This window comes from Antechinus flavipes, chromosome 2 (assembly GCF_016432865.1).
Source record: "Antechinus flavipes isolate AdamAnt ecotype Samford, QLD, Australia chromosome 2, AdamAnt_v2, whole genome shotgun sequence".
Classification (NCBI taxonomy): Eukaryota; Metazoa; Chordata; class Mammalia; order Dasyuromorphia; family Dasyuridae; genus Antechinus; species Antechinus flavipes.
In genome coordinates, this window is record NC_067399.1 from 523711643 (window position 1) to 523728338 (window position 16696).

Below are 16696 nucleotides of genomic sequence, written 5' to 3' on the forward strand. Positions count from 1 at the left end.
GTCCAAGTTATGAGTAATCTTCAGGATCTATCCAAGATATATGTCCTGATTTCCCAATTCAATGAACTGTCCATATATCTGCTTGCAATGGTATAAACAGTGTATTACATGATTGCTTTTTCCTTGGGAATTACTAGGCTCATCTCTTCTGAACAGCTGCAGATTTCACTGTGAAAATCACATAGTGTTCCAAAGTTAAATGCAATCAACTGATGTTATCTGAAAGCAGGATCATCTGCTGGACTTCAGCATCAAAGAAATCTTTGTTCCTTTTGTAAATTGGGTACAAAAAAAACCCTCTACAAGAGAGGGGTCAACCTCAGGCCTGATCTGACTCCCAAGTTCCACCAAACCAGATTAAAATATAATTGGTCAATGAGTAACAACATAAAAATATAACACAACATAGATAATATTAATTCCTGATTTCCCAAGTCACTTTGCTCTCCAATCTATTTCTATTTGAATTTGACATCATAGGTAGAACGGACATATTAGATGCTCTGATTTTTTTTTTTACTTTATTTAATACACATAATCAGTGAATAATTAAACTAAATTATCTCTGTGATTATGTCCCTTAAGTAAACCTTCGTATGATAATACACATACATATAAAATACTTTATCATAAGAAAGTCTTTAAAACTATATTTTGTTCTGTTGATTCAAATATGGTTTTTTTAATCAAGCTTAATTTTCAGTAGATTATTAATAAATATTCAGTGACCCTATGACAGTAATTTATTATGTAACTGTCAAAATTGGTGCCAAAATTACTCTAGGTAATTACAGTAAGGGAGAGCGTTGTTAATATCATCCTAGTTTCTCTTTTATAATTTCCACAAGCACTCATGAGGATAATTGTGTAAGATTTGCATCTAGATCAGAGATTCATAAGCCTTTCGTGTATGTGTGTGTGTGTGTGTGTGTGTGTGTGTGTGTGTGTGTGTGTGTGTGTGAGATGGACCCCTTTGGTAGCTTGATGAAGCCTTTAAATGGACCTCTTCTCAAAACAATGTTTTTAAATACCAAAAATACATAGAATGACAAAGAAAATCAATTATATTTAATTAGTTCATAGATCCCTGGTTAAGAACCCTGTTCTAGCACTTAGCACAGTGCCTGAAATATAGTAGATGCTTAATAGATATTTATTGATTTGACTTGATACTTATTCTGATGTCATAAGCATGAAACTCAAGACAAGCTACTTTTACTGATATTCTGTTGACAGTTACATAGTATTAGGGTGTCAAAATTGTGTTTTAGCCTTGATCTGTGGTCCTGGGGCTGAATCACTTTGTTTACAATTCTTTAGTTGACATAATGAGTGTAGCCCAGTAAAAGTTAGGAAACAAACAAACAAACAAAAAAAAAACAAAAAACTGGTATTTCTTTGGATGGTGGAATACTTGTTAAAAAAAGACTTTAACACAAATTATATATATAATATATAAAATAATATAAAAAAAATATATATATATGCCATCCCTTTACATGTGTGTGTGTATGAAAAAAGAGAGAGAGTATAGAGAAGCTAGTCCTTTCTTCTGGCCCCTCCTGAATGGAAATATAGTATGAAACATTCTGCATTACCAGAATTCAAACGTAAATACCAAAATGTATCCCAAGACCATTTAAAAAAAATGTTCAGATGATACTATTCCCATCCATAGATGCAGATGATTGAGAGTTTTGATCACTATGTTCTAAATGTATGTAGGATATGTATGGGACTACTTTTTTGTGTGTGAGCATTTAAAGTCTGAAATGTTTTGCCAATAGTAAATTTAGTCTTCCTAATCTCATTATTTATTTATTTATTTTGATTTCTCTTTGGCCTAGTTCGCAAGAAACGAGTAGAAGGTGACCGGCGATAACCCAGCCATCGGAGAAGTGCCGCTCTGCCTAAGGCAGCTAGCTGTTAAGATTGCAACCTTAAACTCTTGCCCCAGCGAGACCATTTTTACAAAGGTCATTCATTTCCGTTAATTGCTCCCTCTTTATTCACACCACTAATACTGTTAACTTTATTTTGTTTGTGTGTGATATCATTTCCCTCTGATGAATAATGTGCACATATTTTTATTTTCATCATGTGTGATTCTGGCATGCACAGTGAATGGTGGATTGATATAGACTTTAGTTGAGTGGCAACCATCAGGAGCGACATTAACTGCCTTCATGTAGAGATTTCTTGCCCAATATATTCAGTGTAAACAACCTGTGTTTTACTTCCCACAGAAGCTCACTTTTAACCACAAAGAGGATTTTAGCACATCAGGTAATGTTTTTAGGTATAATTGTTTTTATCAAGCCCTAGCTCTGTTTACATACACTGCTTTGAGTTAGGCTAATTGTCACAGAGACATTCTGCTGACATAACAAAAGAAATGTGCCAGTATTGCCAACCCTCTATTGGGTGACAGTATAGATGGATTCCGTGGGACTGGAAAATTATTGGAAGAACACACCCTACTTGTGGTGGGCCAGTAGTATTATCATCACATATGGAAGAGCATCACTTTTTCTAACAGCCTTAGGAAAACAACTGCAAAGTATTGACCAGCCCAAAATATAATATTAACCAGCTAAGAGATCAACAGGTAGTGAAATTAATTAAAGCTCCTTTCACTACTTGTCCAGCATAAATTGTTTCTTACTATCAAACAATGTTGAAAGGCTGTTTTAGCATTTTTCAAACATCGTTTTTAACATTTTAACAAAAAGTAAAAGATTTTTGGAGTTCTGAATTCCTTTTAAATTTACCATACTACTGCTCATCAAGATTTTCTTTTAACTGCACTTTTGAAATGCATTGTTTGAACTAATTTTAAACCTCTGTGGCTTTGTCTATATAGTGCCAAAATAACAGAATGAAAAGTGAAAAAATCAGATCAGTTCTGTATACCTGCTTTGTCTCCCCCCTACAGAAGGTCTCCTCATTTGCAAACCAGTTCAGACTGGATTTTTCACTTGTCATCAAATGTTTCTCATAGTGCAGACACAGCCTATGAGAATACAAGTGACTTAACTGGATATTGAATCTGCACAAGTTTTTACCTAATCATTCAGTACTAAATGAAAGAAAAAAAGCATGCTACAGCAACAACAGTAGGCAGCCTTGGGCATTGGTGCTACCTAGTGGTATATGAGATATTCTGCAACTCCTCTCTATGCATATTTCTTTTTTTTTCTTCTTATCTTTTCTTGTCTCCCATTTCTCCTATTTTTCTCCTTAACTTCCTTTTCCTTTTCCTTCATTCCTTCCTTCCTAATTTTTCCTTATTTCCCAACTAAGCCTGGAGTATACCAGCTGGCACACACAGAGACCAAATTCAGAATTTAAATTCTATGGCCAATTATCTCTGCTATGTAGACCCAATTTTTCTCAGCAGCATTAAAATAAGTTAATGAGAAAATGAATATATGTTGTGTTACAGCTCTTAATTTGTAGAATACTAGATCAACATTTAGTACAGTCTTTGTTTTAAAAATGAAGTATTTCTAATCACTATGTCTTGTGTTGTTATCCTTACCTACATTTGGATCTTCAAAACAGCCTAAATTATTTTTTCTAGAATATTTATATAGTGACGGTTATAGTTGACATATGTGCTGAAATCTATAGACACTATAGGCAATTGTATTTCATTTCTTTAAGATTTAAAAAAAAATCTGATAGCTGCGGAATGAAATGAGATTTTATTATGTACTCCAAATTAGTGGGTCTTTTTAGAATCATCCTGATGTTTCCTTTCCAACTTTGTAAGACATCATAAAGTTTCTCAAGCCAGTAAGCAGAGAAAACCCATTGTAGAAAATTCCATAGGACCAGTTCATATATAGAACCCCTTACTTGAAATAGCAGTCTCTATTTTCACCAGCCATCAAATATCACAGCATAGAGATTATTAAACAAATGTCTAAGTTTACCACCATCTTTAAAAATAAAAGAAGTATGACCTAATGGACTAGAGTGCTGAGCTTGGAGTAGGAAAGATCTAAGTATAAATCTAGCCCCAAGAACCTTATTAGCTGAATGAATCTAGGCAAATCCAGACTCTTCTCTGAGCCTCTGTTTCCTTATCTGTAAGAAAGATCTAAGTATAAATTTAGCCCCAAGAGACTTACTAGGTATATGAACCTAGGCAAATCCAGACTCTTCTCGGAGCCTCTGTTTCCTTATCTGTAAGAGTGATGTTAATACTATCACCTACTTTACAGGTTTGTATGAGGCTCAAATGTGAGAAGGTAAATAAACCTTAAAAGCATTGTATCCCTGTCTATTTCTATTGATCACATATCTGTTGACACATTGTTCTATTCTCATACAAAAATCAAAACAAATAACAACAAAAATCATCAATGAAGAATTGAGAAAGACACTTATTCCCTAGCCAGAAGTGAAACAAGTTATAATCAATGAGCTAATGCATTTTTAGCAAGATGATCTTATTAAAAAATTCAGATAAACTGTCTGAATTCCTATGTTCTAAGTATTGTCAGAAATGCACAGCATCACCCACAAGTAACTCGCAATTTAGTCTTAAAAGAACTTGTGTATTTCTTTGTAAGTCTTTTGGTTGTAGGAATAGGAGAAAAGTGAAATGGGGACTTGTTGAAACACTTTAGAACGACCAGACTGAGAACAGGGATTGTGCCTTACCTACACTCTGTATTGTTCCCACCATAATGCAACTGGCTTTTAATATATCTTTTTTGAATTTATTTTAGTTGAAATTTAGCTATATTCTTAATACCCAGCAGTGTTGCTATAGATGATAGTTTAGCTGTGGACTACTCTTCCCAACCACACCTATCTCCACCCAGAGCACTGGCTCAGGTTGTGACCTTGACTTGAAGTCCTTGGCGCTCTCCAGTGTGTGGAGGAGCAGAGGGTGGGGAGAGAAGTAGTGATGGAAAAGCCCAAAGGCCCCTTGTTAAGAACAATCTCTCAATTAGTTCATGAGGTGGGGTAGCCTATGATAAGCCATATATAGTTTTTTCCTCTGCAAAGTTAAAAAGGTTAAACATACAAATTATTCATAAAATTCATAAAACTCTGGGCCTCCAGGAAATCCTCCAATTACTGATCTGAAAGTGGGGTGTTTAAACTAGTTGAATTTTATATTGTCAATTATCCTCAGACTTCCCTTCTCCTTATCACACTTTGTAGCAAAAATATCAACTCAGAATATAATTAAAATGATCTTTATCTAGAAAACCATCATGAAAAATATAAGTAACCAGTAAGCAAAAAAGTTGAACATAGCAAAGAAATACTTAATAACTATGCCATCTAGCTTACATAACAATAAAACAGGAGAACATAATCAAAATTCTATAGAATTTCTGAAGTCTCTTTGCAATTCCAAAGCCTACAGTTTCCTTTCCCTTTTCTATAATTATCTAGGGCCTGGAAAAGGGAAGGTCAAAATAGCTGTTCTTCTACCATAAAACAACCATTATAATCCTTTAATTCCCCATATTTCTTCCTGCTTTAGATATTCCAGTTGCTTACTCCTAAACAAATAAAACAAAAATAAAAACACCTAAAGTTCATAAGATGCCAGAAGTGGAAAAACAATGGTGTGTCATTTCCAAAGGAAGTTTAGCAAAACTTGATAAGGAAATGTAGGAACCATATTCTTAACAAAAGTCAGGCCTCCTGCTAGTGAATTGGCAAGTCTCTAAAAACATGTTTTGAATCCATTTGCAGGAGATAAAAGGTGTTAGCTACTACTCCCACCCCCATTCCTTTCCTTTTCTTCAACCTTGAACCTCTTTATTTTTGCGGTTTGTATATTTAAAAAACTGATTGGGGGTATTTGAAGGGAAGGAGGAGGAACTGAAGGTTAATTGCCTAATGGCAAAACTTAATAGCAGTTCAACTCCACTCCCCACTGAGCTATTTCCTGCCTGCTGTACAAACAGCTATTATTGCACCATCAGTAAAAAGGGGACTAAGAACAGCAAACTTTAGATTTGCAACCTGATCTCGAGCATTTCTCCTTCAAAGATATGCAAAAAGCTCCTTTTTCTCATTTTCACTCATTGGCATTGAGAAAAAGGGAAAACTGAATCCCAGCATCATTTCATTTTGAGCCCAAACACTGTGAACTGCTTATTGAGGATGGTTGACCTGAATAAGTGAGAGTAGAGGGAACTGGTATGATTTATTTAAAGAAACTGGGAATATTTAAGACTTGGAAGGTGGAGGGAGGAAGAGGGCATAGCAAAATAATTGGGTTCAAATATCTGAAACATTGTCATGTGGAAAAAGAATTAGACTAGGCTCCTAAACACAGACTTTGCTATGGGTGGGAATTTACAAAGGAGGCTGATTTCAATTCAAACATAAGGAAACACTTTCCAACATTTTCCAACAATTAAAGCTGTCCAAAATCAGAATCAGCTGTCACAAAGAATTCCCCATCATGGTAGGTCTCAACGGGGGACTGAAAGTTCAGTCTTTGGGAATGCAGATTAGATTTATGATGTGAATAAGGAATGAATCAGATAATCTCTGAGATCTTGTTAGGCTCTTTCAAATCTGTTATCTTATTCTATAACCTGCTAGGCCTCTTCCTCATCCCTGAATTTGTCCATTTTTGAGGCTAAATAAAGTCAAGATAGATGAGGATAAATTCATCTGAGGTCAAGATTTTGTTTGGGAAGTTGAAATTGGTAACTTTAGTCATTTAACATTAAGCCTATAAGTAGATCTCATTGTTTTTCAAGAGCAAGAAGTCTTTTAAGACATATATACAGTAATATGTTTTATTATAAATAAAATAAAAATAAAACATATTTTGTAAGGTTTTTGAATAATTATTTGTGTCACTTTGAATAGAGAAGACCTACATGTGATTGTGCACCTGATCTTCCTGTCAGCTTTGTCTACTCCTCCCAAGTATAATTGGTTTCTAGGGGTAAATGGGGTAAGGAGATATTCACTTCCTCCATTTCTTCCTTTTTCTATTCTTGATCTGGTTTTGTTTCCATTATGCTATTAAAATCAATCTGCCTAGATTGAGCCCCATTCTAATAGATGAAGGAAGAAAACTGCCATAACAGGAATTTGGTTCCGGGGCTCAGGATTAAGGAGAGGAACGGAAAGGGCCTGAGGAGAAGGGAGAATCATAAAACAGTCTGTAATGTGGTACTGTTAACCTCCTTTTGTTATCAAGCTCCAAGGGAGTTCTCCTTACCCAGCAGCCTCTTTACAGGTGCTAGTTCTGGTGCTAAAGGGGAAAAATTTAACCATTTTATATCAGATTAGGTTTTCCCCTATCATAGCAGCCACTTCATTATCACCAGCAGGCAAGCATTGGTTGTGATAGTATTCTACCACCATGAAGACTACAGGAACCTTTATGACCCAAAGCCCTCTCCTAAGGGCTGTATTCCATCACCATTCTATGAAAAAGATGGGAAAGCAAGTGGTTATTTGCAAGTCAGAAAACTAAGTTACTTCTGAGTTGGGGTTCACATCAGTGCAGTCAATAATAAAAGGAGGAAGCTTTCATACTTAGTGTTATCAGCATATATAATTAACTATTCACATTAATAGGGGAGAAGCAGTAGCATGGATAACAAAATATAAAGTAATGCACATATTCTTTCCATACTTATAAAATGAAGAAAATAATGCTTACATTACCTGGCTTGCGTGGTTATTTCAAAGATGCCTAATTTCCTAATTACCCTACTTATTCACACAATTCCCCTTTTAAGTAGCTATTTTATCACTAAATAATGTGAAAATACTTTTTAAAATAATGCTATACAAATGCAAGGTGGTATGGTATTTAGTTAAGATGATGTGTTATATTTTTGTAAGAAATCTACCATTCTCACTAACATGTTTATTTGCATAGGTCCCTTTATTCCTTTCCTAGGAGAAATGTTTGTTGCTATATAGAGAGGGTTAATAATTAAGGTGGCACAAATTCTAATCCTAGTATTACCACATACCAGCCTTTTGCCTGGTCTCAGTTTCCCTTACCTGTTAAATGAACTAAAATAGAATTAAAATTATTTCCAGCTTTTATTTGATTATTTCTAATTACTTGCTTTGCTTCTCCACTAATACAGCATCATTTCCCTCTTACTAGAAACTCTGAAAGTTTGATAAGAAAACAAAATTTTAAAAGCGGCCAAGAGACATTCTTTCAATGAAAAGGGATCTTTTAACCCTCTTCTGTGACTTTTACCAAGTCTTTGAAGGGATTTCTAACAAGCACATTGCCAAGAGGGAAATCATGTGCATGGGGAAAAAAAAAAGTAATTTTTCTCCATGTTAGAAGATAGTATGGCAGTATGAAAAGATTTAAAAATATGTAAGAAGAAAAATTTTCATTACAATTAAAGATATCCTGTAATCTCTCTTCCATATCAATTATTTTACAAGTCCTAAGCACACATTGACTATGGTAGGGGTTATGGGATGATGGGCAGGGAAAAAGGAAGAAAGCCTAGATAAACTATATAGTGAAAATGGTATGTGTGTGAAACATACTTAGAAGGAATCTTTATTTTCAAACCAAATATTGCTAGTGACAATCTTTAATTTTAAATATACATATTTATTCCAACTTTAAATAACTGTTTTCTTCAGCATGAATTTCTTTAAAATCTGTAACACTATTCCTGAAATTATTTTTAATAAAGCCTTCGGTCATATTTCATGCTTCATCAGAACAAGAGAAACATACGTGACACATCTTAAGCCACCAATATATGCATGCTGCTCTGTAATAGTATAATCGGTTTGGTTGCTTTGTGATATATGGCAATGTGAATCTATTATTTTTTTGACCAGAACAAAGGAATGGTACTGTGGTGAACTGTCTGGAGTTACATAAGTAATGATGTGTGATTGTATTCTTGTTGGGCTGGCTTGCTCTTGGAAAATCCATGGGATCTCTTTTTCCTTTTCATTTATACTATTGTCCCATCTTACATAAACAAGTGATTTTGGTCATTAATGAGTTAAAGGCCATTTTTCCATTAGTCCTGAAGCTAAACAAAGGTTAGAGAGCAAATGTATAGTGTTAAAAATATGAAATAAATCATTGGTTTGAACTGTGGAGGGTTTATGAAAAGACAATGGATGAGAACCACACAAGAGGCATGGAGAAAGTGCCTATACTACTGAAATAACTGATCCATACACCAAATTATCTTGGAAAAAAAAAAGTCTAATTGATTATAACAGGTAAACACTTTTATGACTCATTAGGGCATTAACCAGAGGCAATGCTAAACAGAATATGAATACTTATTGGTCCAAATCTTTCTGCAATCAAAAGTTTAATATTGTATTTATTTGTTCCAAATAAACACTAAAACAAAATTTGGAGTTACTAATGTCCTTTAAAAATGAAACAAAAGTCCAGGTGTGTCTCAATAATCTTTGTATATATCATTTCATGTTATTTCTTCTTTTTTCCCAAATAAAATGCCCATATAAGAATAAAGGCTTATCTTTGTATTTGTATATAACAAAATGTGAAGTGGTATGTTAATTAATTGTCCTTATAAGTTCCTTGAGGGAGGAATGTTTTCTGTGGACAAAGCACTGGAACAAGAGATCAGAATTCTATTACATACTAGTTGGATGACTTTGTATCATTTTCTTTCATGAACCTCAGTTTTCTTATTTGAATAATAAGTATGTGGAGTGGAAGAGAGGTGGAAATGGAATTCTCTGCCTTTAGTATCTCACAGAACCCAATAGGATCATAGCTTTCAGTTGTAAGGAACCTCAAAGGGCATTTTTTGCCCTCATTTTACAGCTGAACCTAGAGAGGTTAAGTGGTTTGCCCAAAGTTAAACAGATGGTAAACAATAGACACCAACTTGACATCTGAGTTCAATTCAATAAACATTTATTAAGTACCTAATCTGTATCTGTAGTTGGAGATAACAAAAAAAGGAAAAAGACAGTCCCTGTTCTCAGGGGAAAGGGAAAGACAATATGTAAATCTATACAAAGCAAGCCTTATACAGGACAAATAGGAAATAATTAACAGAGAGAAGGGTTAGGAAATAATTAACAGAGAGAAGGCTTCCTGTGGAAAAATGAGATTTAAGTTGGGAATTAAAGGAAGCTGAGGAAGAGCATTACAGGCTGACTCCAGAGTCATTGCCTATTTTTCCCTATTATATCACATCTTCCTTAAACAAACATTGTTGGATTCAGAGTCCTAAGGGATACCATGACACTTCCATACAATTAACACAAAAGTACTTTGTAAATTGTTAAGTGTTATATAAATGAAAGATATTTTTATTTGTTTTTATAGCTACTTTACCCAATTCACACTTCCCTAAATAAGATATACCACATATGTGATTTTCTAGCCTTTGCCTGAAATTCACCAAAAAAAGGGGTGTACTATCTTCTGAGGAAATTGTTTGCAATTTTGGGGGAAACTTTATTCATATCTTTTGACTGGGGAATGATTCTAGGTCTTTTATGTTTCTATAAATACTCTGTATATCTCAGATATTTCTGTCAGAGAAATGTGATACAAAGTCTTCCTAATCAGCGTTTTCCTTTCTTATCTTACCTACATTGTACAAAAGTTTTTATGTTTCATGATTATTTCTATGCCTGATTAGTTGAAAATGCTTCACTTACCAATAGTTATAAAATACAATTCTTTCTACTTTTCTCTGATTTTTTTTTTATGATATGAACTTTTATATTTAGGTTGAATATCCATTTTATTCCTTGCTCTTGACATCAACTAGTTCATTTCTTTCTCTGGTTACATATCTTTTGTATATCTTTCCATCTACTTTTAACATTACCATTCCATTGGTAATATGCTACAACAAATTTATTTTCATTATACAATCTTTTATCATCTTGTGGATGACTCAAAATTTTGATTTTTCAGAGATCATTGTGCTGTCCCATGCTTCACAAATAGTATTACTTAGAAAAATGTTTTTCTTTTAGGGAAAAACTTGGGAGTCATTCAAAGTACATCACAGTTTTCCAAATGCAATTCAGCCAGGTCTATTCTTCCTGTTCAATTCTGAATCAAGTCTAATGAACCATCCATCCAAGTACATATTATTCACTTCTCAGCAATACAGTAATCCAAGACACTCTGAAAGACTTACAATGAAAAATGCTATCTATTCCCAGAGAAAGTATTGATGATGTCTTCACACAGAGTGAAGTTTACTTTTTTTAATTTTGTTTTTCTTATGGTCTGTTTTTTTGGTCTATATCTTCTTTCACAGCACTACTATTATACTTGACTACCCATATATAACGTGTGTTGAATTGTTGTCTTCTCAATGAGATGGGTTAGAGAGGAAGGAAGGGAGAGAATCTGGAACTCAGAGTTTTCAAAACGAATATTAAAAATTGTTTTTACATGTAAATAAGGGAAAGTAAAAAAAAAATTAAAGGAAAGTGGTTTCAGACTTAGAGACTTCTTGGAGTAAATGACCAATTAATTTACAATTCTTGGCTTCTGGAAGTCTGTTTTTGCCTTCTGTGGAGAATTCATGAAATTACCTTTAAGTATGTTACAAAACTTCTGCTGGGCTCCTTTCAGAGCCTGAAAGCTGCATTTCTATATTGCATCTGTTCTGTTCTTGGCTCCTGATGCAGACATTGCTACAGGCCATGACTGCCCAGGGCTGATGATGCTGGAATGCTGACAGGAAGGTGGGAAGTACCAATTCCCCCATACTATTTGATGCTGCTAGGGTTCTCCAAGATGGCGGAAGGAAGCCAAGGCTAAGATTTCTCCTCTCTCCAAAAAGATCTTTCTCAGAGGTTTGGTCAAAACTGCTTTTTCCTGGCTATTTGCCACTCATTCAAATCTCCAGTGCCAACTAGATTTGTGGTTTCCTAAAGGCCCCAAAGAGCATGACCACATTGTCGTTGTTCATTGTTCAACCATTTCAAATTCTTCATGACCCCATGAACCACAACATGCCAGACTTTCTATTCTCCTTTATCTCCTGAAATCTATCCAAGTTAAATTGAATGGATGCCCATCAATTAGAGAATGGCTGGGTAAATTGTGGTGTATGAATGTTATGGAATATTATTGTTTGGTAAGAAATGACCAGCAGGATGATTCAGAGAATCTTGGAGAGACCTACATGAACTGATGCTAAGTGAAATGAGCAGAACCAGGAGATCATTATACACTTCAGCAATGATACTGTATGAGGACATATTCTGATGGACGTGGATTTCTTTGACAAAGAGACCTAACTCAGTTTCAATTGATAAATGATGGACAGAAGCAGCTACACCCAAAGAAAGAACACTGGGAAATGAATGTAAACTGTTTGCATTTTTGTTTTTCTTCCCGAGTTATTTTTACCTTCTGAATCCAATTCTCCCTGTGCAACTAGACAACTGTTCGGCTCTGCAAACATATATTGTATCTAGGATATACTGCAACATACTTAACATATATAGGACTGCTTGCCATCTAGGGGAGGGGGTAGAGAGAGGGAGGGGAAAAATTAGAACAGAAGCGAGTGCAAGGGATAATGTTGTAAAAAAATTACCCTGGTATGGGTTCTGTCAATAAAAAGTTATTATAAAAAAAAAAAAAAAAAAAGAAATCTATCCAAGTCCATGTTCACTGTTTCCATGATACATCTCATCCTCTACTAATTTTTTTTTCTTTTTGCTTTCAATCTTTCCCCACCATCAGAGGCTTTTTCAATGAGTCCCATCTTTTTATGTGGCCAAAGTATTTAAGCTTCAGCTTCAGTTTTTGACCTTCCAGTGAATAGCTTGAATTACCTTTTCTAATTTCTTGCTGTCCAAGGAACTCTCAAAAGTCTTCTCCAGCACCACAATTCAAGAATATTGATTCTGGAGTGCTCAAATTTCCTTATAGTACAACTCTCATAGTTATACATTGCCACTGAAAAGATCATAACTTTAACTAATGTTGGCGAGGGAATCTCTGCTTCTTAGTATATTCTCATTCTGAAGAAACTGCATGCACTGACCTTTGAGCCCAAGAATATAAACTCTGACACTGAGCTTTCTTTTCCCTCTATTTGCTAGGAAGTGATGGGCAAAATTGCCAAAATCTTACATTTTCCCTTTTCGCCCTCATCAAGAGGCTTCTTAATTCTTCACTTTCTGCTATCAGAGTGATTTTATCTGTATATCTGAAATTATTGCTATTTCTCTCAGCAACCTTAATTCAACTTTTGATTCATACAGCCTGGCATTTTGCATAATGTATTCTGCATGTAAGTTCTATAAATAACGTGATGAGATATAGCCTTATTGTACTCCTTTTCCAATCAATTTGGTTCTTAGTTCTTGTTCTTGGCCTGCCTACAGGTTGTCTAGGAGACAAGACGACTACTCCCATCTCTTTGAGGACTTTCCTCTCCACCATGACAGGGCAGTGATCCAGGTGGGGACCAATTTCTCAGTCAATCCAAATAAAGTTCCTGTTGCCCTTGGGGTTTCCACGTCTTATTCATTTGTAGATTATAGATGTAGATTTGTTTGTTGTTGTTTGTTGTAGATGTAACTGGGCTAGGTGGGATAGGGTAATCTTTATACCTTTTCCCCACCTAAACTCCATTTTTCTTTGCTGACGCAATTAGGGTTAAGTGATTTGCCCAGGGTCACACAGCTAGGAAGTATTAAGTATCTGAGGCAGATTAGAATTCAGGTCCTCCTGACTTCAGGGCTGGAGCTCTATCCACTGAGCCATCTAGCTGCCCCTGGGTAAATTATTCTTGGTGATAAACCTGTGTATTTTCCCACCACAGGCAACTGATGGCAAGGTAGATAGAGCACCAGGTCTGGAGTTAGTAAGAACTGAGTCTTTTGTGACATCTGTTCCCTGTGATTATTCCCTGTTCCTGAATAAACTTTGTCCCCAGTGTCTGCAGACCTCTCTGCTCCCTAGGCTCACTTGGGCTAAAGAAATGACTCACTGTGTGGGAAATATTAACTCCAGGCATTCACTACATTTGTGAACACCCTTGTTCCACTCTGCATTCACTACCAGTCTCTCCTAATTCCCAGGCCCCCAGAGCTCTCTGGTCTCTGTCTTTTGCGGTGCTTAAACTAATTTTACCAAGCTCACCTCCCCGAGGTCTTCAGAGATCTCTGGCCACCATTTCACAGGAATGATGGTTTAGATACATGGTAGAGCACTCGGGAACAGCCATTTGCAAGCTCAAGGTCTTTTATTCACATGTTCACATCCTGCCCCAGCTGACCTGCTGACTCCCAAATAAACACCAGGACCTGCTTCCTTGTCCTACAACTGAAATAGGGTCTGTGAGGTCACACACAGCCAATCAGAGAAGCAGACGGCTCCCGTTAACGATGTGATCTCAGTGTGGCCAGAGTTCCCCCCAATAGTTGGTCCCTGTTTATTCACAGAAATCACTTCCAGGGATCTCAAGCTTGATTGCTTGTTTACTTCCTGGTTCACTGAATATGATCCGACCCATACAATTGTGATTTTTTTTTCCCTTAGATTTCTAAATTAAGATTTAGTCTGGTTTTCCATACCTTTGTGGCTTGTAAGAGCAGAGTTCATGTGTATCTCTTCCTGCTACTCTGCCGTCTTTGTGGGTCACCACACTTCTTTCTATATCAATGGGATCATGGTACCATTGAAGCATCATAATAATAACAGATACTTGGCATTAACTTATAGACCTTTATAAAAATAATTATAAATCTATTAGGATATAAATAAAAAGTAAGCTATTAAACCAAAACCTTTACACAGGGAGATGGCAAATATAGTAAAAAGGTCCTGATATTCCAAATTATTTAATAAATTTGATGCAATGTCAGTTGAAATACTAATGAGCTACTTTATGTACCTGGTTAAAATATTAACATTTATACAAACAAGCAAGAATATCAAGAGATATTCTGGGGGTGGGATAATGTAGTAAAAGGCTAATGAAAAGGTACTTACTTTGGCAAACATTCAAGCACCTTTATAAACCAGTAATTATCAAAACTGTAGTACTAGTTCCCCAAACCCCAGAAAAAGAGACCAATGTAATTGAAACTCTTGTGTCCTGATATGAAGACCCAGGTGCACTTAGAGGGCCTCTCATTTCTCTGTCTGGCTCATTGCCCACATCAGATTATCTTGGAACTTTAGTAAGTGGCCCTCCTCCAAGTTTAGTCCAATTACAATCACTCAGGCTAGAACATGAATAGTTTCATTTATAAATTAATAGAAACTGATAGAATTCAATTGAGCCTATAAAAAGTAATAATTCTCATCACTGAGTAACATTCTCTCTAAAGAACTTTACAACTTACAACATAAGTTCCCATCCCCAAGGGGGAAGATCAGGATTTGCTCCCCTAAACTGGTATTCCCCTCTATCTGCAAGGTAATGCTTGCTACTTAAAGCACTCACTTGTCATTTCTCAGCAGGTAGTTTTTGCTCCTATTCCTTCTTGGTCCCCTCTACAGTTTTCTTTCCTGAAGTTATCTATCCTCTGTAACCATCAACAGTAGTTGATCTGCATTTTGTTTTGTAAAACGCCAGTTCTTGTAGGTCTCCTTGGAAATCTCAACTTTCCTTTCTAAAGTCCTCCCCTCTTGTTCTGGAAGCTTTCTTTAGTCCCCAGGTGGTGGTTATTTTGCTGTTAAAGAGCTTGTGATCTGTTGAAATTCTTTTTGCCTCCTGTAGATGATGGATTCTACCTTTCCAGGGCACCATCTCTCTAACAATGCTCCATATGGAAACACACACACACTCAAATATACACAACATGAATTATATTTATAGTTCAAAGACATAACTCCTTGATTCTTTTGTAAAAATAAGTTCTATTGCTGACTTTTATTTTTATATCACAGTCATTTCTGGATATCCTTTTTCTTTGTAACAAAATAAAATAATTAAACAAAAATAAGATCTATATGTATTGGTGACCATCTCCTGGACAGTTATTAATTTTCAGTATTACTCTTACTTTTATTGAGACCTTATGTTTAAAAAAAACAAACAAACACAGTCTCTTTAGCCCTAGCCTTACCCTAGCTTTATAGGGACTAGAGTAACATGGTGCATATTACAAGCCACTCTCTGTCTCTATGTAGGCTCACAGTGACATTGTTTTTATTTTCTTTATCCTCCAGGATCTGGACAGTGCTTCTCCTCCACAAATCAATACTTCATACTGGGTTTTAGAAGCATACTACTCTGCACCCTAATTTCCCTGGGCTAGGTGGACCAGCTTATTCAAATTAGATTGTGTTCTCCAAATAGCTCAAAAGGGAGGTGAAATGTCACTGGCTCCTTCTGATATAGGCTCCCAGGCCACAAAAAGTGAGATTTACATAGTCCCTGGAATGTAATAGAATTGTGATCCATTAGCTGAATACAAACAAAAAGTTAGTGAGTATAGCCTTTGTGTCAAGGGCTTTCATGTGACACATAGGACTTGGGCACACTTTGAAAGGTTTCTCAGATCTCTGGCTCCTATTGCTTCTACTTAGAACACCAGGGAATTTAACTATATGATACCACATAGCATATACTATCACCAAACCCCTTTGTAAGCACATTTTATAAAGTTCAAAGAAAAAAAAGGGTTATTTAAAAATCAAAGAAAATAGAACTCATAGAAAATAGTGTAAGACTTCCCTGAAGATCTGTGTGACACTACTATTGACTTACAA

At 35.5% G+C, this 16696-nt stretch overlaps 1 protein-coding gene across 1 annotated transcript in view; it reads left to right on the forward strand.

The window, feature by feature from the left end:
- TMOD2 (tropomodulin 2) overlaps positions 1-9487 on the forward strand; it is a gene marked incomplete at its 5' end in the record, with an annotated part of 39793 nt that extends 30306 nt beyond the window's left edge. Inside the window, one exon of the mRNA XM_051973788.1 lies at positions 1848-9487. Within this exon, the coding sequence (XP_051829748.1) occupies positions 1848-1882 (35 nt within the window). The remainder of the gene's footprint in view (positions 1-1847) is intronic.
- Positions 9488-16696: the final 7209 nt, after the last annotated feature.